This window comes from Heloderma suspectum, chromosome 2 (genome assembly GCF_057233095.1).
Source record: "Heloderma suspectum isolate Gila_16-S chromosome 2, 16-S_ref, whole genome shotgun sequence".
Taxonomy (NCBI): Eukaryota; Metazoa; Chordata; class Lepidosauria; order Squamata; family Helodermatidae; genus Heloderma; species Heloderma suspectum.
The window spans coordinates 191,113,726-191,139,846 of NC_139459.1; the positions used below are offsets into that span (position 1 = coordinate 191,113,726).

Here is a 26,121-nt window from a genome sequence, read left to right on the forward strand (position 1 = left end):
TTCTGTTATATGGGGCTGCCCTTCAGTTTTTATTTCATTAAAACAACAAGCATCCCTGATGTGGATGCTGGCATCTATAGCCCACTAGGAATACTGCATAATAGGAGGAAGGTACTCCACACCTTGACCTTACTTGAATTTCATTGTGACAGCTATAAGGTGATCTATGGCCTGATTTTCTGCATTAGGGAGACTTCAGCCCTGCCCACATCTCTTCTCCAAAGCTTACCTGTTAAAGGCAAAGAGCAGGTAGCACTTCTACGAGACAGCAGGATCCAACATTTAAAATAAAGGAACTATGAAGTGGACACAGCCTGATCTGCTCAAGGGGGCTTTGGTTTGTAAGTGCGATTACAGTCTTGGCAGGAAGCACCAGTAAAACGAAAGGAAAGGGTAGGTCAGGTTATTTTGCTGCCATAGTTAAAAGCTGATTTTGCAGCCCCCCTGCCCTGCACCATAGCTTCGTAGTGCTGTAAATGTGCTTGTGTACTAAGGATTTTCCCAACTACAGCTCCCTGCTCCATACAAGCAAATGATTGTGTGTGGTCTATACACATGTGTGGATGGGAAAGGGTCTGAATTTAGGGCGACCCAGACTCAAATCTGCAGAAGGAAGGACTGGGCACTCCACACACACACACACACACACACACACACACACACACAGCAATTTTCCCAATTAGTCTGGGGAAACCCCTTGAATTCAATCGTCAGACCATTTTATCTGTATTGTCTGTTGGTCTGAACTTTGAATCAGCGCTGGCTACAAGACAGGAGGCACCTGCAGCCAATTGGATGACTCAAATTTCAGCCACCGCCTTTTGGCAGGCGAAAAAGAATGGGCCAGAAAAGGAGACAACGTCTGTTCTGTGTCTCTGCAACCAACTGACGCTGAGAGGCCTTCTTTTAAGCAGGTTAGTTGCTGACATCCGGCTAGCTTTACATTGCAAACGTCAGTTTTGCATAATGCATGCATGAGCCTTAGAAAAAATGGGGCTCCATTGCGGGGGTCAGCTTTGTTTTGCTATTCAGCAGCTGAGACTTTTCACCTCGCTGCATCTCCACCCAGAGGGTAAGTTCACTTGCTGAGTTTCTGCTTCTCACGCAGCTGTTACAGGAGCAGGACCACCCTTGTTTGAAAAAAGCTGTCAACTTTAAAAGGGGGAGGAAAATAAGAACTGCAATATAAATAATGCTGAGGGGGCACAGCAGTGTAAAATGAAGTTTTTATGCAGTGTAGACTGTAAAACCTTAGGAATAACAACCAAAATTACATGTGCTGGAATCTTGGTGATGTTTTGCTTTGTGTGTAGGTGTGTTTTCTGTTCGTTCCCGATGAGGCTACTACTTTGCGACCACCCTGCTTCATTCGCAGAATTTTACGGGAAGTCCAAGCAAATATTGTCTTCTGCTTGTAAACATCTCATATTTTCCCCACTGCTTCTCCCATCTTCTTTCTTTCCATAAAAAAAGCTATTGCACAATGTATTTGAGTGGTGCTTGTTGCATCCTGTTAACTATGTGAGTACTGCTTTTGCAACTGCAGCTACTGACTGGTATTCTACTTCTCTAACCTTGGCATTTTCTTGACTCTGATGCAGCTTCTCCCCTGCCTGTGCACCAACATCAAAAGCAAAACCTCTGCCGCCTTTCTTCCTGTCCACCCCAGGAGAACCTCCTCTTCCCTGGAGATAACGGAAGGCATGCTGTTGCAGTTATCTCCTTACCATCTGGATCAGTGATGTTACCCCTGACAAACAGAGGGCCTTGTTGCCTTACTCCTTGGGGCCAGAGGATCTTCAACAATCTGTCTTCTCCTACTGCTGTGACTCGGGATGCAGTCCTTATAAAGTGGCTCTCCAAACCTTGGATGATCGCTTTAATCCCGTAAATATGCTTGCTGAATGTTACAAACTATCCACAGGTTCAGTTGACAGGAGTGCCAATAGACCAGCATGTCACTGAATATGTGCACACAGTGCTAATTGTGGTTTTGTTAACATAGCTAAGGAAATGGCAGGTAGTTAATTTGTTTTTGTTTTTTTGTTTTAAAGTACCCAACTTTTATGGTACGTTGCCCTCACAAGACAGATTACAATATTATAAAAATATGAACATGCAATTCCAGTTGAACACACACACACACACACACAAACAGCAGATGATGATGATTTCTTAAGCACCACATCCAGACCGGAATAAATGTGTCTTCAGTGTTTTGTTTTGCTCTGTTTTTGTTAAAGCCAGCAGTGATGGGACCATGTGTATCTCTCCCTGTGGAGGGAGTTCCAAAGATGTAGGGCTACCACTGAGAAAGCCCTTTCCCTAGTACCTGACAGTCTAGCGGTTCTTGTTGGTGGGCCAAGGAGTAGAGCCTTTGTCAGGGTTCCCCTTATGACCTGGACCCACTGAGCAACTCCTTAAGGATCTCTTGCCTCCTTAAGAGTCCCGCCTTCCTTCTTTTTTCTTTTTCCTTTCCAATAAATGGTGTTTAGGCTGTAAGCATGGGGTGGCTGACATTCTAGACACAGGGTTTAACCACAACAGTTTACTAGTAGATTTAAAACAAATTTCAACTAAAGGTATTTACAGCGGAGTGATACAAAAGGCATTAAAAGAAAATAACGGTTGTGAAGTGCAAGTTCCTTTGTGCTAGCTGTACTTAGGCTTCTCCAGGCTGATTCTTCCTGCTCCCTCTTCAGGTAGTAGTCTCCCCGACTCTGACTTTTACTGGCTCTTTCAGTCTCTTTATATATCCTCCTCCCTCAAAACCAAAAGTACTGCTTCAAACCTGAAAAAAATGAAACTTAACTGGGGAAATCAAACTAAAACTTAACTCCTTCCATGCTCTCCATGCAGTTCTTGCTTGGTCTTCATTTAGTTCACCATGCTTTGCAACATTCTTATTGCACTTTGGTCTTGAGAGAGACCTTAGCCTCACATATACACTTTTTCTAGTATTTTTCCACACTTCTCCTCAAGCCACTATTCCAGCTCTCCTGAACCTGGTGCCCTCCACACCAGCGTCAATGAAATGCTGTTAACCTTGAAGGAAGCCTCAGTCTTTACAACTTGGTATGCCAGGGCCTCTTATCTGCATTTTTGTCATGTGCCATATTTAGGTTTCAACCTCACAATATGTTGCCACTTCTGAATAGGTTCAGCCTATTTAAGGTTTCCCTCAGAACCTGCAGCTGTCCTGAGTTGGGAGCATATGCCAAAGCAAGTCTTCAAGTAAACCATCTTCCTGGCTTTTTTGATGGGTTTGTTGCAGGAAAACAATATCAGGTTTCATTGGCATTTGACAGGGTTGCCCAACCTGTTTACATTGGGCATATACGCCTTGAGGTCACCCATGACATTCTGAAATCCTGTAGCTAGCATATATAGCTTGGGCTGCCCTCAGGTCATGTAACTGACTAGACCTATTAACATTCAGTAACAACATAAAAAATATTCAGCCATGGTGGAGTTCCCTCCAGCGCAATCACCAGCTCACACTGATAGCGATGTTGGTGCTCACACTCGGTGCAGCACCAACAGAGGTTGGAGGGCTGGGACAGGGAGGAGTTGCCATGGTTCATGGAACCTCCACCTCTATCATCAGGAAACCACACCTCCTTGGAGCAGGCTTCAAGGGGCTGCACCTGGTGTTGGGCCATAGAGACAGATTGGGGATGTTGCTGGTGTACCGCCCACCCTGCTGCTCAGTAGCCTCCCTGACTGAGCTAGTGGAGACAGTTGCAAGTGTGGTGTTGGAGGAACCCAGGGTGGTGGTTCTGGGTGACCAACTTCCATGCTGAGGCTGTCTCTGGAGTTCCAGCTCAGGACTTCATGGCCTCCATGACAACCATGGGGCTGTCTCAGTATGTCATCGGCCCAACACATGAAGCAGGACACACCCTTGATCTGGTTTTTGCTCCAAGTTGTGAGTTGGGTAGTCTGAAGATTGGGTGGGTCCAAGTAACCCCATTGTCACAGTCAGACCATTTCCTGGTGAGATTTGAACTTATGGTGTTACTCTCCTCCTGCAGGGGTGGGGGACCTATTCAGATGGTCTGCCCCAGGAGGCTGATGGAATCCAGTGGATTTCTGAATGCTCTTGGGGATTTTCCAGTGGAGAGAGCTGGTGATCCAGCTGAGGCCCTAGCCTCACTGTGGAACAGTGAGATGCGGAGGGCCTCCGACTTGATTGCACCTGAGTGCCCTCTCCAGCGCTGTGGAGCCCGTTCTGCTCCCTGGTATACTGGGGAGCTGCAGTCAATGAAACAGGCTGGAGGTCGGCTAGAGCACAAATGGCACAAGACTCGAGGTGAAGACGACCGAGCACGCTCTAGAGTGCATAATTGTGCCTGCTGCATGGCAGTGCGGGCAGCAAAGAAGGTTTATTTTGCTGCCTCCATTGCGTCCTCAAGTAGGCGTCCATTGGAGCTCTTCCAGGTGGTCTGGCGGTTGTTAACATCTTCCCCAGTAAATGGGGCCCTGGCCCCGTTAAGGACCCGCTGTGACTTTCTGCATTGCACATTGAGGACAAAATCACTTGTCTCTGCAGCAGACTTGATGCTGTTGTTAGTGCAGTACCAGTTGAGGTGTCTGTTGCCAGCATCTGCCCGATTTTGGATCGGTTTTAGTTGTTGTGGCTTGGTGATGTGGACAAGGTGCTTGCAGTAATGCACCCAACCATGTGCCCTCTCGATCCCTGTCCCTCCTGGCTAATAAAAGCTAACCAAGAGGATATGACTGGGTGGGTCCATGGAGAGATAAATGCTTCCATACAGGAAGGGGTGGTCCCTGCTATCCTTAAGGAGGCAGTATGGCCACTCCTGAAGAAGCCCACTCTGGCCCCAACAATATTAGACAACCACCGCCCAGTCACAAATACCCCTTTTCAAGGGAAGGTAGTTGAGAGGGTTGTGGTGGACCAACTGCAGGCACTCTTGGATAATACTGATTATCTAGACCCATTTCAATTTGGGTTTCGTCCTGGTTACAGGACTGAATCAGCCTTGCTCTGCCTGATGGATGACCTTTATCGAGAGAGGGACAGGGGGAATGCAACCCTGTTAATTCTGCTCAATCTCTCATCGGTTTTTGATACCATTGACCATGGTATCCTCCTAGATCAACTCCGTGGGATGGGTATTGGAGGCACTATGCTACAGTGGTTCTGGACCTACCTACGGGGCCAATGTCAGAGAATAACATTGGGTGACTTTTCCTCGGCAGAGTGCAGCAGCTCAGCTGTTGTCGGGAGCCACCCCTTTTCAGTATATAACTTCTTTGCTGAGGGAACTGCACTGGCTGCCTATTCACTACCAGACCAGGTTTAAGGTTTTAGTACTCATGTACAAAGCCCCAAACAACTTGGGACCAGGATACCTGAGAGAGCGCCTCCTTCTTTACCAACCTGCAGTCATCAGAGGGCATGTTCCTGTTGGTTCCGCGTGGATCCATGGCCCGTTTGGAGTCCACCAGGAAAAGAGCCTTCAGTGTGGTGGCCCCCTTCCTGTGGAATTCCCTGCCTTTAGAGGTCAGGCAGGTGCCAACATTGTGTTCCGTCCAGCACCTCCTGAAGACGTTATTTTGAAAGGCCTCCCTTGCGTGACCATCCGCGGTTTATTAAATTCCACCTTATTGGGATTTGTCTTTTAAAAAAAATGTTTTACATCTCTTAACTTGGTGTCTTAATCTTTTATCTTGTTGTTCACCACTCCGAAATCTTCTGATGTGGAGCGGTATATAAATATTGTAAATAAATAAATAACAACTTGAGCGTTAGCTCACTAAACCAAAGGGGTACAGCAGTAAACAGCCAATCTTTCCCTTCCCATCTCCAACCATTGTAATGTTTTCTAAGCTTACTAGGGCATAATAAGAGTACATACATGAACCTTAAGGTGTATGATAAAGAGTGTGACCTACCTTTTTTATACTACACAGGTAACAATTATAGGGCTACCTAACTGGAGTCATGGCTTTATGGAGGTTACTGTAGAGTGGGCATCACTATGGAGCAGCTGTCAGTTGGGTCAGAGGTGCCTTTTCTCCTTTTTTCCCCTTGTGCTGAAGCAATTAGTAACTTCTATCCATTCCTCTGCCTGGCTCCAAGCAAGTTGTTCATTTCTGTCCTGCCCACAATTACTGAGGGTTGTTGTCTGTGGTCAGGTTTAACTCTGCCGTATTATCTCTAGCTTCTTTGTGCAACATGGCAGTCAGGGTTTCTTGTCCATGCTGAACAATCAAGTTGAATGAGTGACCCCATCTATTTTAATTTTGGCCTTCTGTAGCTTTAACATGTATATCTTAAATGTGTAGAGTGGCAGAGCAAAGTTCTTGAAAAATTGTGATTCTCATTCTCTTATAATAAATTGCTTGTTGCTCTCAGAGTGGCTTCAAAATGGCCTCCTTTAGGGTGAATCGTACGGTATATTTTGAGAAGTGTGCTACCAATTTTTTCAGACTGTCAGGGGTAGAAGGCCAGGGTCTGGACATTCTATGTACCCACTCGATATCCACTATGGTGATTCCCAGGCCTGGTATTCTGTGTGTGAGCCATTTGACAAGAAAATCTTGCATACTTGACCCTTTTGCCAGTTTAGGGAGGCCATGGACCCAAATGCTTTGGTGGCAATCCCAGTTCTCTAAATCCTCCACCTTAAGTTGCAGATCTAATGTAGTTGTGGTGAGAGTCTGGATTTTCTTTTTCTGAGCAAGTCCCGTTTCAGATGCCTTGTTGGCTGTGTCAGTGATGCCATTCAGTTTCTGATCAAGGCTTGAGATTTTGCTTTCTAACAGCTTCAGCATCTTGGTCCAGTCTGCAATAAGCATATTCCATATTCTGTCCTCCATTTTTCAATAGTTTGAGATGCTTCGTTGGCACTCTAATGGATTCCTCCTTATCTGAGCGGGGATCTGATGTTACAGCAGTTTGCATGTTAAAATAACCTTTAAGATCCATCTTTATAAGATTTGAGGTGCTCTGTTGCATATCCTGCCATATGATCTGCTGGAGATCACTCTTTTCCTACTTTTAACAGTACATTATGTATAACAACCTTTTTGTTTAACGCCATAGGCCACCACCATATAAACTAACAAACAAAGAGTATAACACATTCAGCAATCGATCAATATGTAACCCCTCTACAATGAATTATAGATGTTAAAAATACAATATAGAAAGAACTCATCCCATCCATCCCCACTAAGTTCTTTGAGACATGGCTCATATTTTCTTAGGGGGTGTCTCCACGAGTGATTTACTGTGAGGTTGCTGCATTCGGAGGTCATTTGGGGCACATGAAGTCATAGCCATCTCACAGCCATCCTGGAGTTTTGTGCCCCCAAACTGGTTCTTCTGAGACTACATTTAGTCCAATTGTTTTCCTCAATTCTGCACTCCTTTTGTGGTGTACACCACCCTCTGTATTTACTCCAGCATGATTTCCCTGCCCAGGAGTGTGTCTTTCTCCTGGCCATGACATTACTGACCTGGTCAAGGGATGTTTCCCCAGTGTTTTCCCTGCCTGTGTTTCCCTGACGTTTCTGCCATTTCACAGCTGGCCGTCAGAGTTCTGAGCTACCTCGTGGCATTTATTTCACCTTGCCCACCACTGGTGGCCATCCCTGCAAAGTATAGGTGTGCTCCAGGCAGCCTCTTTTTTAAAAAAGTAAAGCATTAAAGCGAAATAGCACTTTTGTTGGCAGTACCTAAATCCCTGATCTCACTATCGCGCATTTGTCAGCAATTCCTAAAACCCCTATCTCACAATTGTGGAATAGTGAGATAGGGGGTGTAGGAATTGCTGACAAATGTGAGATAGTGGGTAGCACTTGCTAATGCAGTTTTAAAGGGAAAGAAATAAAAAAAATTGGCAGAATCAGGCATAGGTTGGGGAAGCAGGGTGTCTCTTCAGAAGCAACTCCCATGGTGGTCAATGAGGCTTGTTCCTCACTGATAAATATCAGTGCTGCGTTTCTTCACTGTTTGTTTTTTTGCTGTAAGGAAGTAATTAATGTGAAGCTTCGCTCCTTCACAATATGGCACCTTCAGGGGAAGGAGAAAGGGGGGTAGAGCCTGGATGTGGGGGAGCCTCTCTTACTGGTTGAGCTGCCCCTGCTAGTTGTCAGTCCTTGCCGGTGGCAAACAGGAGCAATAACTCACTGCCTGATGAGCCAGATCATAAACCTATCCAAGGCTAAGAAAGGAGGAGACTAGAGCAGGGGGATTTAGCAGTTTGACAAACCCAAGATGGCATGGCAGAGAGAAGTTCATCTTCCAGTCCAAGGTTTAATCACAGGGATTCAGAAGCAAGGTGAGGTTCAGGTTTGGGGTCGAGGTGGGGCTGATGAGATCCGGCACTTAGAAATGACGTTGTTCTCCAGAAGCTTTGTCCCTGCCTGCTTCCTGCTTTTAATGGCGGTGTCCTGGAGCAGCTGCTAGCAATCAATCCTCTGACCTCTGTGAGCTTCAGTGTCTTAAACGGACAGAGGCTCACCTTCCTTGCTCTTTGACATGAAGCCACCTTTGCTCTGCTGGGGTCAGTGGAACTTTGCCCTGTAAATCCTCTGGGGAAGCTGCAGCTAGGCATGGCTCCTCCATATGGGGTGAGGGGGCTGGGGCTACTTCTGTGCTAGTCCCTTTCCCCGGGTCTGGAGCCTGCCCCTTCAGCAGGCCCCGTCCTTGGAGGAGTCCGAGGGAGGCATAATACCAGTCTGATGACATTCACTCAAAATCCCCCCCAGCCCATCTGAAAGTATGTTCCTGTGAAGCAACTTAGAATGGTGCAGTGCATTTGTTTGTGGAGCCCTGTGTGGACCAAAGCCAGTTCCTTGAAAAATCCGGGTAAGCCACCATTTGCTTCTCTTTCCATTGTCATGGGGACACCCCCTTAGTCCGTATTTTCTTAGGTGCCAAAGTACATTTTGCTACTTGGGTGATAATGAATACATCTTTCCCTACAAGTAGTGTAGGAGAAATAATTTATGGATAATAATTTATGGATAAGCAGACTTATTATTATCTTGACAGGCTCCTATTTTCTGTCTGTATCTGGGTCCGTAGAGATGGGGGGCGTTGATGCTGAGAAGGACTTGGTCGTTTTACACTCAACACTGTTATTTTATAAATGGATGCTTGTAGACTATATTTTAAGAATTTCTTAACGACAAGTAAGCATGTTTAAGACATCTACAAAAAGAGATTAATACCTTAGTATTTGCTGACAAAGGTTACAAGAGAAAACAAAGCAAGACAAAGCACAGTGCATACATTACCAATACATATCTCTGCCTGCAGAGATCATGCCCTGCTGGGAGCATCCCCACCCAATATCTTCCCTTTACTTTTATAATTTTACACTTGATTGTGATATGTGATGTGATTACTTACTGTACTGTGATTGGCTACCGTACTCTTTTAATCCCGCCTCTTCATATTTATTCATATTAAATGACATCATGTTTTTACTTGTACAGTTCTATAGAAATTTCCCCACTTGTCCTTTGTGGTTTTGATCTGCCCGGAACATGAACCTCATTGAGCAAGACAGTTTCTCATAAGGTTTCCTGCCAGTAATAAGTCAAAAGCAAACTTTGGCTCAGTCAGCCTCTTTGCCTCTTTGATATGCCTGAAATGACCATTGCCTTAAAATTGCCTATAGTAGTGCACACATCTGGTCCAGTAGGGGTCTATTTGACAGGGACTGAAGAATAGAAATAAGAAACTTCTGCCTAGGATGCTCATATAGGGTTCAAAAATAATTAGAAACGTATTCACCCTCCCCAGACTCAGGAATACAGAGTCTTTGGTGGGTTGGGATGTTATTGAATTGCCCTTCCAAAAAAGCAGAGGGCATACACTGGAGTCATAATGCTGTGAATGATTTTCATATACCAGCCATAGTAAGAATTATAAAATAATTCTCCAGGCCAAATGCCATTTAATATAATGGGTACCAATTAGAGTAAGACATTTGTAAAACTGAATATAGATCCCACCGCTTAGCATAGAAATAGATTCTCTCTTTGAGGATCGGTTTACCTACTCTTCCTTCTGATAGAGTTAGTCTCAATATTGAACCCCTAGGCATGTAATATAGTTTAAATGAGTTTACCCAGGACTTCCAAGATGGAATTTGTAATTGTTCCTGGAAACCTTTTTTTTTTTTTTTGGCAGTCGGGAATCACTCATACAAACCAACTTCAGCAAATATAGAGTTGCAACATGAGCACCATATGGAAACTAGTCCAACTTGTTCCCTTAAAAGCGCCGCAGGGGTATCTTGGAAGATAGTTAATGCTTAACAATTTAATAAAATCTAATTTATCTAATTTAATCTAATAAAAATTAGATTAATTTAAATTAATTAATTTAAATAAATAAATAAATAAATAAATTGTTAATTATAATAATAAATTAATTAATAAATTAAAGTATTAATTATAATAATAAAATTAATAAAATTTAATCTAATAAAAGAGTTCTGAACCACTTCCATAGTGGAGATATTTATATACCCCCATCTCTCCATGCTATACATCACCTGCAGGACTACCTTCTCAGAACACTTCAACTGCAGACTCCCTCCTTGGGATTTAGAGAATCACATCAGAGACTGAATGGACTGAGAAGATTTCAGCTTAATGACATCAAAGTGTTGCTTCCAAGGAAGTTGGGCATTAAAACAAAGCCCCAAGTATCTAAAATTTTGCAGCTGTTCAATGGGTTTGTTGTCGGGTTCCCATGTATGGGTTTTTCTTTTTCCCCCAAACTATTGGATCTTAGAAAAATTAATAGTCACATGTTCTTCTATACAAAACTTATTCAGTTTACTCAGTAGCCTTCACATCTCAATTAATGTACTGGAGGTCATTGTAATATTGTCTACCTACTACAGGACTAAAAGCTTCCAGGACTGAAAATATTCCAGACTCCTCAGTTCTTGTACAGTGTTGTTAATATAGACATTTTAAAAGGGAAAGGGGCCAACAGGCATCCCTGGCATACTCTCTGTCAGTTGATATACATTCTGATAACATTCCGTTTGCCCTAAGTCTAACCCTGAGAGAAGTATTGGAGTGAAGGAATAGAATATTATGACCAATTATGTTCGGCAGGAAGGAGAACTGTCATTCTACGCTGCCAAGATGGTTGACGATGTCTTCCCAGTGACTTCATGGCTGAGGGGGATTTGAACTCTGTTCTCCCTGGCCTGATGGATACATACGCCACAGCTCTCACACACTGCTTCCTTCTTCCCTGCAGATTCTAGCCATGTGGCTCTACCTGGCTGCCCTCTTGGGCCTTTACTTCCTTCGCCGATGGTACCGGGAGAGGCAGACTGTGGACAACCTCGGAGAGAAATATGTCTTCATCACCGGCTGCGATTCTGGCTTTGGGCACCAGCTCGCCAGGCAGCTGGATCTCCAGGGCCTGCGTGTGTTGGCGGCCTGTCTCACGCAGAAGGGGGCGGAGCAGCTGGGAAAGGCCACCTCGGAGCGGCTGAAAACCACCATTCTGGATGTCACCAGCACAGAGAGTGTGGAGGCAGCAACCGAGTGGGTGAAACGGCGCATTGGGAACAAAGGTGACCGGCTCCCTCTGTTTCTATTGTGCTGTATCTATGCTGTGTTTGAGTGGGGCAAGTGACATGATTGGTGTACTTAAAACATAAACAAGAGCTGCTACGGTTGCCAACTGATCAGTATAAAGCATGCTGTTCTGCTCTTGTGCCATTGACAGCAACTTGATCTGAGAAATCAGCATGTGAAACATTTTTTGGCATAAAGATAAACATTACAACCTGCTAATGTCTATCAATCAAGCCACTGTTAAAAGCACACATACAAACAACCGAACTACATGTTAACACAGGAGATTAAAATATTAACACATTAAAAGGGGATTAGACAAATTAGTGGATAAAACTGTCTGTGGCCGCTGGTCATGATGGCTATATATTGCCTCCTGTAACAGAAGCAGTATGCCTTTCAACAAGAGTGGGAGCGTACTATTGCACTCATGCCCTGCCTGCAGACTTCTTATTGGCATCTGGTTAGACACTGCAGGAACAGAATGCTGGACAGGGCTTTGGGCTGATCCAGCACAGATCTTCTCATGCCCTTATGAGGTCAGATCTCCCAATATTTAATTTTAATTTAAAAGCAGCTGTTGGGGGACTTCCAATTGGAGCCAGCCAGTGAGTCCTGAGGAGGAGGGGTTGACCCTCCTTCCTCCCATTCCACAATTTTCCCAGTCCAAATCCTTCTCCAAAGCTGCTACTAGCCCTGTGAAGGACACATGGATGTACCTGTATTGTTTCTGTATCCCCTGCCCCTCTGAGGCCTATAGCAGCTAGGAAGGGGTGTAATTTAGATCAGGAAAAGGGCTCAGGAAGAAAAGGTCCTTCCACCCTCCTCCTGAGATGCTGCCTAATCCAGTTTGGGGGACCTGTAAGTACTTGTCAGTTGAAATTAAAATATAAGGAAATTGGACCATGACTCCCACATGTAATGTGTAGTTTGTCCCAGGGGCAGGCTAAATAGTTGACAACCTTGGGAGCAGCCTAGGAATAGTCATATTGCAGTGCCTTGCACACCATTTCCAGCTATGTTAGTATGGAGAGCCCAGTGCACAGAAAACAAAAGCTCGTCTCATGACGGTATAACTAACTTTGGCTGAGCATTGATGCCATATGCAAAACCTGATACACCTCCAGAAATGGCCTACACAGGCCACTGGTTGGTCCCACTTTTAAAACTGGTAGAATCCCTCCTGTGGCCCTGGGTGTATGGTTGACCTCCAGATATTTTGAGATCAAATGCAAGAACAGCTCCACATATATGTGCTATTGCTGTGTGTTTACCATTACTCAGAGTTACCAGATATGTGCACATGGATATTCAGAGAGACAAGCGTATGTCATCTATCTTCTGTTCAGTCACCTTTTCTGAGAATCCAGACATCGTTGTTGTTGCAGCCCAGCGTTTTATGTGTTGACATTCCTGATTTGTAGCCATTTTAACTGAAAATGAAACTCAGTGGCAGCCCCAGCCTGCCAAAGGCAGACAGGTGAAGCATTATTGAGGCTTTTCAGGGCTCATTGCCTTTAATTGAATGTTAGCTGGTCTTGCCCTTTTTATTGCTTTCTGTTAACTGTGGTTGGGGGAATAGTACTGAATTGTCCATTGAAGAGCTTCTTTTCAATCACCCCAATGTCAGTTTCAGTGGGAAAGTGTGGGTGTATAGAGCTTAAGATCTAAACAAGACCTTAGGTCTTAAGCACAATATGTAAGATTATAAGTCTTTACTGGTTCTGTGGCATGGATCTTAAGATGGGAGTCTTAACTTACCATTTATATGCTTGTTGGTGCATATGTTGTTACGGATTTATAACTTTGCTAGTGTAATCAGTTTATAGTTACAGTATTTAGGGAAACCTAGGCTATCAGTTAACCACCTATAGCTGAATAATGCACTTCCACAAATAATACAGAATCACTATTTTAACATATATTCATATCCCCAAATTATTAAATTATTACAAATTATTTTCAGTTTACATAGCATTTCATAACATGACATCTTATATAATTTTGAGGGAGGTTAATGAATTATTTCTCCAGTAATCATCCTCAACCATCCAGAAACAGTAAACTAATACTACTCTTAAAAGTTGTGTCAGAATGAACTCTTCTCCTAATCTTGAAGGGTTTTTATCTTAGAATACATAACATCATATATAGAGACCACAAGGTTATATGTGGTTACATACAAACTCCCCCAAAATATAGTAAAAATCCAATTCTTAAGACGGATTGAAACCTAGAATGATAAGGCCATCTCTGAATATGTTCATCTTCTCCTTGCACAGGGCTCTGGGGCTTGGTAAACAATGCAGGTATTGCTGCTCCTCTAGCTCCCAACGAATGGCTGACCAAAGAGGACTTTGCAAAGGTGATCAGTGTCAACCTGCTTGGGGTGATTGACGTGACGCTGCACATGCTGCCCCTGGTAAAAAAAGCCCAAGGGAGGGTGGTCAACATGGCCAGTGTGATGGGACGACTGGCATGCCATGGAGGAGGTTACTGCCCAGCCAAGTACGGAGTGGAAGCCTTCTCTGACAGTCTGAGGTAATTATCAGCTCTGTAGCTTTCTCTTCTGCTTGTTTAAGTGGCATGGGTCATGTTGTCTGTCATTTTGGGGGATGTTTAAAGCCTTCTTTAAAAAATAAAATACCACTTTTAAGAGCCCAAAAGCCTTTAGAGAAATTTTGATTCCAGTGTTGGAAAATAAGTATATTCATTAACATCGAGATTATGTCTTGGTTTTGAAAACAACAACAACAGTGAACCAGTTCTGATTCTGATAGTGGGTAAGGAGAAATCTATGTTCAGCCTTTCATGTCTTTAACAATTTGATTCAATTTGATCAGTTGAGTGACATACAGTCTTTACTGATCGATCCCTAAATAGATTGCATGGAATCCCACCAATCCTTAGCCATAACCACCTTGGCTGCTATTAATAAATCTGAAATTTGACATCATACCATTTTCCTCTCAATATCTATTTAATTTTGAAACCCCATCATTTCTAATACTACGTTGAGTGCTCAAAGCTCAACAAAGAATTGTATCACCTAATAGTCATATTACATTTTGGGCCTAGGCTAGGTGTATCAACTTTCCTTTTAGAAAATAGCTCTAAGAGGTTTCTATATCAAATTGTCTGTTTGTAGCCACTTCAAAATGAACCCAAAAAGGTTTCTATATCAAAATATCTTAATTAGAATCTGACCCCAAAATATGGGTCAATGAATGCCGGAAGAATTAATCAGATTTCTCTCTTGAACCCTACTGGATTAAATATTGTTTCTTTGCATTTTGCTATCTGATTCTTCTAAATTTTCTTCTGAAATATGCCATTGTTATCATTCTCCAAACCTGATGCTCCAACATATGTCAGTTTGGATTCTAGTTTAGTAATGTTGTTGCTTATTTCACTTACTTTTCTTATATAGTTTTTATTTCTTTGAATACTGAAGTAAAAGTCCTTTGCTTTCTTCAGAAACAGTCCTGCATTTATTGAATCTAAGTAATCTGGAACCATCTGATGCAGCCATCTGTCAGAGATGCTCTGACTTGGATTCCTGCACTGAGCAGGGGGTTGGGCTCAATGGTCTTATAGGCCCCTTCCAACCCTACTATTCTATGATTCCATGATTGTATGATCTCCTTTGTTTCATATAGCTCAGCATTAACAGACCAATCCTAAGTCAAGAGGGGGAGAGATCCCCACTTCCCAAGCTCTGATGGCTTGCTCTGACCACAGTGGAAGAAGTGTGTGTGGCGGGCTTTTTAGGGTTTTGTCATCGGCATTTTTAAATTTTCCCTCCCACTGAAACCAAAGGAAGGAAAATAGCTTTTGCAGCTCCAGGCAGGCATAGGTGTGGGGCTCAGGCCTGAGGCATGTTGGAAGAATGAGAGGGTTTTGGACCAAGGCTCGCCAACATGCCCCTGGAATGCCAATATTTAGGAAGCTACCCATTAGCCACCTATAGCTGATGAATGCATTTCAACAACAGGTACGCCAAGAATTGTTTGGTGGGTTCAGTTCTGGTTTGTACTATGACAAAACATTGAATTCACTTTTCACTTTTACCATAAATATATAGAATGACCATCCCACAAACTTCAGATAACTGCCTTAACCTTGAACGAATAACCATTGACCTTGAGTGTTAGTGTTTTAACTCAACACCCTTTCTTTGTTTATAGAAATTATTCAGACCAACTCATGAATTAGGTTTATGTGAATTACGCAAAATTCATTGTGAACTTGCTTCATGCATTTGTGCCTTCCCTTAATAGAACCACTACTTTCACATCTCTAAATTGATAGTTATTTCTCAGAAAGCATTTTCCATTGTTCTTCACTTGGCATTTTACAACAAGACATCGTATATTGTGTGGAGGGAGATGTATCAGCACTATTCTCGGTAGTGTTTCCTAGTAATTCCAGAAAAAACAAACCAACAGTTTTCTCAAACTCGTCATCACTTGGCAGAAACACTGCTGGTGGGAGATCAAAGAGCTGGTATCATTTTTATAGAAAAAGGGCCAGATGATTCCCAGAAAAATGGGTGGTGTTCATGTCATACAAACGGCCTGCCTCATCCCTATAAACAAGATGCCTGGACAGAGCTGGCCAAGGCTAGAAGGCAGTCTCAGTAGCTGGGTCTTTCTGAAGCAACCTTCTCCAGCTGTTTAAGGTCTTCCTGTTCAGGAAGGTTTTAATGGTACCAACAAGAGTTTAAGCATTGGGTACTGCCTTGTTGTGGCGAAGGAGCTTGCGTAACTCAATGAAGCCATAAGCTATGCCGTGAAGGGCCACCCAAGACGGACAGGTCATGGCAGAGAGTTCTGACAAAATGTGGTCCACTGGAGAAGGAAATGGCAACCCACTCCAGTATTCTTGCCAAGAAAACCCCATGGAATGTATCACAAGGCTAAACGAGATGACGCCGGAAGATGAGCCCCTCAGGTCGGAAGGTGTCCAATATGCTACTGGGGAAGAGCAGAGGGTATTTCCAAGTAGCGCCAGAAAGAGTGAAGCGGCTGGGCCAAACCCGAAAGGACACTCAGCTGTGGATGTGTCTGGTGGTGAAAAGAAAATCCGATGCTGTAAAGAACAATATTGTTTAGGAACCTGGAATGTCAGATCAATGAATCAAGGTAAGCTGGAGGTGGTCAAACATGAGATGGCAAGATTGAACATCGACATCTTGGGAATCAGCGAACTAAAATGGACAGGCATGGGCGAATTTAATTCAGGTGACCATCATATCTACTATTGTGGGCAAGAATCCCTTAGAAGAAATGGAGTAGCACTCATAGTCAATAAAAGGGTGGGAAAAGCAGTACTGGGGTACAATCTTAAAAATGATAGAATGATCTCAGTACGAATCCAAGGCAAACCATTCAACATCACAGTAATTCAAGTCTATGCCCCAACCACTGAGGCCGAAGAAGCTGAGGTTGATCGGTTCTATGAAGACCTACAACACCTTCTAGAACTAACACCAAAAAAAGATGTCCTCTTCATCATAGGGGATTGGAATGCTAAAGTAGGAAATCAAGAAATCACCGGGATAACAGGCAGGCATGGCCTTGGTGTACAAAATGAAGCAGGACAAAAGCTAATAGAGTTTTGCCAAGAGAACATGCTGATCATAGCAAACACTCTTTTCCAACAGCACAAGAGGAGACTCTACACATGGACGTCACCAGATGGTCAATATCGAAATCAGATTGATTATGTCCTTTGCAGCCAAAGATGGAGAAGCTCCATACAGTCAGTAAAAACAAGACCTGGAGCTGACTGTGGCTCAGATCATGAGCTGCTTCTTGCAAAATTTCAGCTTAAATTGAAGAACGTCGGGAAAACCACTAAACCGTTCAGGTATGACCTAAATCATATCCCTGATGAATATACAGTGGAGGTGAGGAATAGATTTAAGGGATTAGACCTGATAGACAGAGTGCCTGAGGAACTATGGACGGAGGTCCGTAACATTGTTCAGGAGGCAGCAACTAAATCCATCCCAAAGAAAAAGAAATGCAAGAAAGCAAAGTGGCTGTCTGATGAGGCTTTACAAGTAGCTCACGAAAGAAGGGAAGCGAAAAGCAAGGGAGAAAGGGGAAGATATACCCAACTGAATGCAGAGTTCCAGAGAATAGCAAGGAGAGACAAGAAGGCCTTCTTAAATGAACAATGCAAAGAAATCGAGGAAAACAACAGAATGGGAAAGACTAGAGATCTCTTCAAGAAAATTGGAGATCTCAAGGGAATGTTTTGTGCAAAGATGGGCATGATAAAGGACAAAGAAGGCAGGGACCTAACAGAAGCAGATGAGATTAAGAAGAGGTGGCAAGAATACACAGAAGAACTATACAGGAAAGATCTGAATGTCCCTGATAGCCATGATAGTGCGGTCACTGAACTTGAGCCGGACATCCTCGAGAGTGAAGTCAAGTGGGCCTTAGGAAGCATTAGTAACAACAAAGCTAGCGGAGATGACAGTATTCCAGCCGAGCTATTTAAAATCCTAAAAGATGATGCTGTTAAAGTGCTGCATTCAATATGCCAACAAATCTGGAACACTCAACAGTGGCCACAAGACTGGAAAAGGTCAGTTTACATTCCAATTCCAAAGAAGGGCAACGCCAAAGAGTGTTCAAACTACCGCACAATTGCGCTCATTTCACATGCCAGCAAGGTGATGCTCAAAATCCTACAAGCTAGGCTTCAGCAGTATGCGAACCGAGAACTACCAGAAGTACAAGCTGGGTTTAGAAGAGGCAGAGGAACTAGAGATCAAATCGCCAACATTCGCTGCATCATGGAGAAAGCAAGAGAATTCCAGAAAAACGTCTATTTCTGCTTCATTGACTACGCTAAAGCCTTTGATTGTGTGGATCACAACAAACTGTGGCAAATTCTTAAAGTGATGGGAGTACCAGACCACCTTACCTGTCTCCTGAGAAACCTGTACAAGGGTCAAGAAGCAACAGTAAGAACTGGACATGGAACAACCGATTGGTTCAAAATTGGGAAAGGAGTACGACAAGGCTGCATATTGTCACCCTGCTTATTTAACTTATATGCAGAGTACATCATGAGAAATGCCGGGTTGGATGAATCACAGGTCGGAATTAAGATTGCTGGGAGAATTATCAACAACCTCCGATATGCAGACGATACCACCCTAATGGCAGAAAGCGAAGAGGATCTAAAGAGCCTCTTGTTGAGGGTGAAAGAGGAGAGTGCAAAAGCTGGTTTGAAACTCAACATTAAAAAAACGAAGATCATGGCATCTGGCCCCATCACTTCCTGGCATATAGAAGGGGAAGAAATGGAAGCAGTGACAGATTTTACTTTCTTGGGCTCCAAGATCACCGCAGACGGTGACTGTAGCCATGAAATTAAAAGACGCTTGCTCCTTGGGAGGAAAGCTATGGCCAACCTAGACAGCATAGTAAGAAGCAGAGACATCACCTTGCCGACAAAGGTCCGTCTAATCAAAGCTATGGTTTTCCCAGTAGTAATGTATGGCTGTGACAGCTGGACTATAAGGAAGGCTGAGCGCCGAAGAATTGATGCTTTCGAACTGTGGTGCTGGAGAAGACTCTTACGAGTGCCCTGGACTGCAAGGAGGTCAAATCAGTCCATCCTAAAGGAAATCAACCCTGAGTGCTCATTGGAAGGACAGATACTGAAGCTGAAGCTCCAATATTTTGGCCACCTAATGCAAAGAGAAAACTCCCTGGAAAAGACCCTGATGCTGGGAAAGACTGAAGGCAAAAGGAGAAGGGGACGGCAGAGGATGAGATGGCTACATAGCATCACGGATGCAATGAATATGAACTTGAGCACGCTCCGGGAGAGAGCGCAGGACAGGAAGGCCTGGCGTGCTATGGTCCATGGGGTCACGAAGAGTCGGACACGACTGAACGACTGAACAACAACAACAACTGATGAGTAGCTTTTAATAGAATTGGTCCTGTGCTATAAATAATCCCCCACTTTTGCCTTGAGCTGCGTTAGGCTGTTTTATGATTGCAAGACTTTATCCAAGTGTTTTATTGTGCCATTTATTTTATGTTTTTGCATTGGAGCAGCTTGGAGCACCTCACTGGCTAGTGCATGGGCTATAAATGCTAGAATGGATAAATATGAATTTTAAAAAATAATTGGGTGGAGTAAAAGGGGGGGGTCTCTCCTGCCGCTTCTTTGAAATGGACATCCCCATGTGATAAACTCATGTTATCTTGTTGTAACTCATGCTCACTCTAGAAGCTCTTTCTTTATGTTAGAAGCTGTGATAAGGAGGGCCCTTACAATGACTGGGAGAGAGCATCCCTGAACTAGAATTTGCAATTGTTCCTATATTCATATCTGCATTATTACTATGGTTCAGTTACTTAAAGTTATTGTGGACATATGTTGTCTCTATATATGCTGTCTTCTTGTGTGTTTTTTATGTTAATAGTTTTTAAACATTGTATACTGTATTTTTACGCGTTTCTAATCTTTGTAAAGTACCCAGGGAGCTTTGGCTGTGGGGCGATTTAGAAATGATGATGATAGGAAGTGATTTTTGTTTCTTTTTCTTTTTCTAATTCAGGCGTGAGCTCCTTCCTTTCAGAGTCCAAGTCAGCATCATTGAGCCTGGTGCTTTCATGACCGCTGTTGCCCAAAAAATAGAAGAGGACTTCATCATTCTGTGGAACCGGGTGCCTTCTGACATCAGAGAGTCCTATGGGCAACGATACTTTGATGATTGTGAGTTAATTTCTGGATACTGTGTTGCAGGCTCTGTGTATGTGTGTCAAAAATTGAAAGGGCAGGAGCTGTGAAGGTCAAGGACCTCTAGCCCTGCTATCATGGAGGGCTTAGAGGACATGGCCGTCAAGAAGATAGACAAGATGTTTATTATTGTTCTTCAAAAAGAACAGGACACTAACATGAATCTCTTAAGTCCACCCAGGTGCAACTATGTCCAGTGCCACTTAGTGACCAAGCTACATAATGACACTCACTACCCACATACCTGCTTGGAAGATTCTGTTTCAAATGTCAGTGATAGTTTCAGATGTAGGGATGGACGAAAGGGACTTACCTTGTCCCGCAGCTTGCTTCGCGGTGGGGGGGAGGCGCTTCGCTTCTCCCCCCAAAGTTCAGGCGAGGCAGGGGAGGCGCCCCTCCTCGCCTGGCTGAAATTCAGGCCGGGGGGGGAGGCGCCCCGCCTCGCCCGGCCGAAATTCAGGCCGGGGAGAAGCACCCCGTCTCCCCGGCCGCGAAAGAAAAAGAAAAAAAACCGTGATAGGCTACGTAACGATTTACGTAGTCTATCACAGCTAGATTTCCAAAGTCAGCCATGATAGGCTACGTAAATCGTCACATAGCCTATCACGGGTGACTTTGAAAAAAAAAAAGCGCGTATGCAAATGGCGGCGCCCATGGGGCGCCGCCATTTGCATTCCTTAGTTTGGCACGTCTCATCTACGTAAAGATTTACGTAGACTACAGCGAAAATAAGGGAACGCTATTTGCATTGCCCTTATTTTCGCCGTAGTCTACGTAAATCTTTACGTAGACTAGACGTGCCAAACTAAGGAACGCAAATGGCGGCGCCCCATGGGCGCCACCATTTGCATACGTGCTTTTTTTTTTTCAAAGTCACCCGTGATAGGCTACATGATGATTTACGTAGCCTATCACGGCTGACTTTGGAAATCTAGCCGTGATAGGCTATGTAAATCGTTACGTAGCCTATCACGTGTTTGTTTGTTTTTTACTTTCCTTTTTTATTTCGCAATGGTGGCGGCAGCAGCCGGTCAGAAGACCAGCCGCCCCCGCCGAAACGCCGCCGGGACCCGCCGCCGAGAGGGACATTCGCACGAGGTAAGTCCCATCCCGGGGGGGGGGGGCGGCGGAGAATTTCACCACCAATTTCGGGGGGCCAAATGCGTTGGCATTCGGCCTCCCGGAGATTCGGGGAGAAATACTCCGCCATCCCTGTTCAGATGTCCCTCCTTCAGCTTTGCACATCTGTCCTTCTGCTCCCAAAAAAATCTTGTTGTTTCCTATGTTATCACAGGACTAACTTTTCCTTTTCATCATATTTCTCACACACAGTTCAGAAATCATTACAACATCACTTGAAGACAGGCAGCAAGAACCTCCATCCAGTCACTGACTGCATAGAACATGCCCTGACGTGCTGCTACCCTCGCACTCGCTACTCTGCAGGCTGGGATGCAAAGCTGTTCTACATCCCTGTCTCGTACTTGCCAACCTTGGTGGCAGACTATGTGTTGACCCACTCAGGGATCAAGCCAGCACAGGCAGTGTAGGTTATTTTGCAGAAACAGCATTATGACTGTCCAAATCAGCCAATAAGCTGTGGATGGAACACAGCTCCTCTTGTACAATATTATCCGATCGAGTTTGGAATGGTCCCAAATTAAAGCTGCTTATGCCTAGATTTGCAGAAGAATAATCACACGCCCAAAAATAAATTGACAGCTTCACAATTAATTGTTAAAGTTTATAATAATTTCTTTTGCAGAGCTGAACGGGCACAAAATACACAATTGCATGCATTTGTTGTTGATGCCTAGAATTGCAGAAAAATAATTCTATTTTTAAAAATTAGTTTTTTTAAAACATCAATTATTAAATGTTAAAAATTTTAATTTAATCACGGTCTCACTTCTCACTGTATTGCAATGCGATTACCTTGCAATGCCAATGTATGTATGCTCCCCACCATTGTTAATGCTCTCCACCATTGATATTGCAGGTTGTGCTCCATATGAACAGGAATATTCCCCAGAAAGGCTGGGGGTATGTGCTCCACTGAGTGCATAGGCTGTTACCTCCCAGTTTTAATTTCAACGTTGTACTTACTGTACAGGTGGGGTGGGAGACCTGTCTGCAGAACCCTGAAAGACTGGATTGGGACCCCAAGCAGGCTGGATTGGGATCCCAGGTCTGAGATTCTGCATCTCTGATGTAGGCAATCCCTGGTGCCTTGGGCTGTCCCTGTCTAGGGAGAATGCATGATGTATCTCCTTCAGATACAGAAAGATATTTTCTTAGATTACTGTTACTACACATTTTTGGTGCCACCAGTTAGGAAGGTATCAGAATATATAACGGGGTAGTATACGATACTTTTAAAGAAGCAGCTCAAGCACATCATTTACTAATTGAAGATGAGGAATGTCAAACGTGTTCAGAGATAGATAAATAATGGTGAAATTGTCATCTAGTACTTGAATGAGCCCTTTGAATTCTTTACATGCACCTCTGGGCTATGGCAATACTTATTAAATTAGGCTCTGTTGCTATACTGGTGGTAAATATATATCTCCCCCCGCGACAAAGAAAGATGATCACCACAATGATCTGGACTGATCTGGAATGTTACCTCCAAGATCTAATAGTAGACAATGTTGTAGATAAGGTCCTTTTAGGGGGGGATTTTAACGCCAGACTGGGCCCAAATGATCATTTTTTTTATGCTAAATATAAGGTGCCTATTGCTGACAATGAGGAAGAACATCTCTATACCCATTATCCTCGTTTCTCTAAAGATGGCACAGCAAAGTATGCTGGTATATGCCTTGCTAGAATGGCTGAAAGACTGAATTTTACTATTTTGAATGGATCTACCTTAGGGGATTATCCAGGAGATTTCTCATTCATGGCTGGAATAACACATAGTACTATCATGGCTGGAACAAGACATAGTACATGTTAACCAATTAAAGTTTACTCCCTTTTGTTAAGAACTTTCAGGTGCTACCTATATTTGTGGGAGACCACTACTTCTGCTCCGTATGGCTCCTTTAGAATGCCAGTCGTATCTTAAGATCCAGTCCAGGGCTTATATAATACCTACCCAGTAATTGGCGTGTTGTGCTAAATGGTCACCCCTACTTGAGTAGAAGCTGAAGGCAGCTTTAGAGGATGAAGGCATGTTAGAGTGCCGTGCAGCTATAGTGGAAAGGCCAGTGGGGCAGGAGCCAATAACTGCCTACAATAACTTATTGTGGCTATTGAATCCAATACTGACTCATGATGCTTGATTTACAAAAGAAAAGAGTAAGTAGGCATTCAAAGCGGTGGTTTGATACAGAATGCCGGGAAGCAAAAAAGGCACTCAATTCTGCATATTACTCTTATAAGGCTGCAGCAAGGTCAGATATTTTGAGCCTTCTTAATCAACTATTAGAGAAAAAGAGAGCTTATAAACAGATAGTGGCCCAGAAGAAGAAAGATGACACCAAAGCAACATGGGTGCGGCTTATACAGGCAGCCAAAGACAAGAACTCTTCAGTCTTCTGGAAACTGACATCAAAATTTTCACCTAAGAATGCCTCCCCTTTAGATTCCTTAATCACACCCGATATCTGGGAAGCATACTTCCGAAAGATACATGTTGAGGCTGCTTATGAATTTTGTACAGAGAAGATGGCTGATCTCCCCAAATGGTCTCCAGTTTCTGATAAAGAAATTAAGTCACTGATTAATCAACTTAAGAGAGCGAAAGCCCCTGGTATCGACAATTTTCTCCTGAACTTTTGAAAAACAATATTGATTGGTGGGCTCCCCCCTTGGTGTTGTTATTTACTTATATTGATTATTCAGGGCATATCCCAAATGAATGGAGACAGGGGATAATAATTCCAGTTTTTAAGAGAGGGAGGAGGAATGATCCAGCCAATTATAGACCAATTAGCCTGATCAGCATAATTGGCAAACTTTATGCAAGCCACTTGTTAGATAAATTTAAATTATGGATTGAACAGGAAAATCCATTGGCTGAGGAGCAGGCTGGAGTTAGGGAAGGTAGATCAATTCTGGGTCACAGCTTATTTCTGCAACATTTAATAGAGAAGTATGCAGCTAAAACCACGGTTTCACTATATGCAGCATTCATCGACCTAAAGACTGCATTTGACTCTATATCTAGAGAAAGACTATGGGAGAAACTTGGGGCCACATCCATCGACTGAAAGTCACATTATCTTTAATGCGAGCCCTTTATTCTAACACATCTTTGAAAGTCAGATGCAATAGGATTGGACATCTTACCAACTCCATAATAACATCAAAAGGAGTGAAACAAGGATGTGTTTTGGCACGCTTATTATTCACTTTTTATATTAATGACGTGATCAGTTGTTTAAATACCCGTGATATATTTCCCTCCACTTTAGCCGATAGAAAGATCCCTGCACTCTTATATGCCGATGACACGTTACTACTCTCCAGAACTCCTGTGAGTCTCAGAAGAGCCCTACGGGCATTTAGTCTCTATTGTAATGAGAATCAGTTGGAGATTAATTACGAAAAAGCAAAGATTATGTCTTTTGGGAAACATCCTAAAATTAGGATATATTAATGGATACAGAGTAGAGCAGATGACGTGCTTTAAGTATCTGGGGGTGATGTTACAATCTTCAGGGGCAAGGAATGTCCATCATGAGTATGTGGCCAGGATTGGCCAAAGATCTGCTCAAGCTACATTAAAAAAATTTCACACTGATGGAGGGCAATATATACCTGCTGTCCTTAAATTATATCAGGCCAAAACACTATCTCAACTTCTCTATGGGACAACTCTAGGCCCAACATCCTCTTGTTTTGGCCCATTAGAAAGAGTTCAATCCAAATTTATAAGGGCAATTTTACGTATGCCCAGTTGTGTTTCTAACATTAGTATGTGTTTAGAATCTGGCCTGATTAAAATAGAGGCTAGGATAAGCCTTGCCTCTATTAACTTTTGGCTCCAATTAAATTATTGCCCGCAAGGATTAACTTCTTTAATTCTTCAGGACAGCTTTCGTTCTTCTTGGCTAACTGCAGTCCATCAAAAGATTACATTGCTGGGATTCTTGCCACAGACTCTCCTAACAATGGGATTGGATAAGGCGATGGTAACTACCAAACAGAGAGTGTTAGATACTGAACGGCAGTGTGATATTAGCAGAGTAGAGGACATCAGATGCACTGTAAAAATGGCAGCCTGTGTATTGTTTTTGGAGTTTCCTACTCTTCACAGGGCTTTCTCTTTAGCCAGATGGCGAGTACTCCCCTCAGCGGTGCTAGAGGGGAGATATAGTAAGACTCCAATGGCAGAGAGAATTTGCCCTTGCGGTGTTGGAGTGGTTGAAACAACCAAACATGTTATCTTTTCTTGTCAGTTTTATCAAGAAATTAGTGTAAAGTTTATTTCTCCTCTGCTTAGAAGGTTTCTGGGCAGATCTGATGTTGAGGTTGCCAGGCAGCTTCTTTTAGGTGCTAATGTGCAGTTAACAGATCCTTGTGCAAGGTTTTTTGCAGCCGCCTGTAAGATTTGTGGAGGTATTGTATATAATGCTTTAAAATCCTAATAATATTAATTTTAATCTGTAATAGGTAATTTTAAATAATGTTTTATTGTTCATTTATTGTTTATATTGTTCATGTATTGTTTGGGAATATTTTAGTTTATTGTGACATTTTTAGATTGTTTATACATATGAGCTGGTCTTGGACTGTACT

At 43.3% G+C, this 26,121-nt stretch overlaps 1 protein-coding gene across 7 annotated transcripts; it reads left to right on the forward strand.

Moving 5' to 3' along the window:
- Nucleotides 1-830: 830 nt before the first annotated feature.
- On the forward strand, nt 831-26,121 carry LOC146353645 (retinol dehydrogenase 7-like). 7 transcript variants are annotated; one of them, XM_084836926.1, is made up of 7 exons: nt 831-914; nt 1,314-1,887; nt 11,267-11,588; nt 13,875-14,133; nt 20,189-20,346; nt 21,395-21,468; nt 21,703-26,115. In XM_084836926.1, exons 3-7 carry the CDS (start codon nt 11,276-11,278, stop codon nt 21,727-21,729), a joined length of 831 nt encoding a protein of 276 aa, XP_084693052.1. In that variant the 5' UTR covers nt 831-914; nt 1,314-1,887; nt 11,267-11,275; the 3' UTR covers nt 21,730-26,115. The 7 variants fall into 7 exon arrangements, with proteins under 7 accessions (XP_084693052.1, XP_084693049.1, XP_084693051.1 ...); XM_084836923.1 differs by having other exon boundaries at nt 1,602-1,887; XM_084836925.1 differs by having other exon boundaries at nt 1,670-1,887.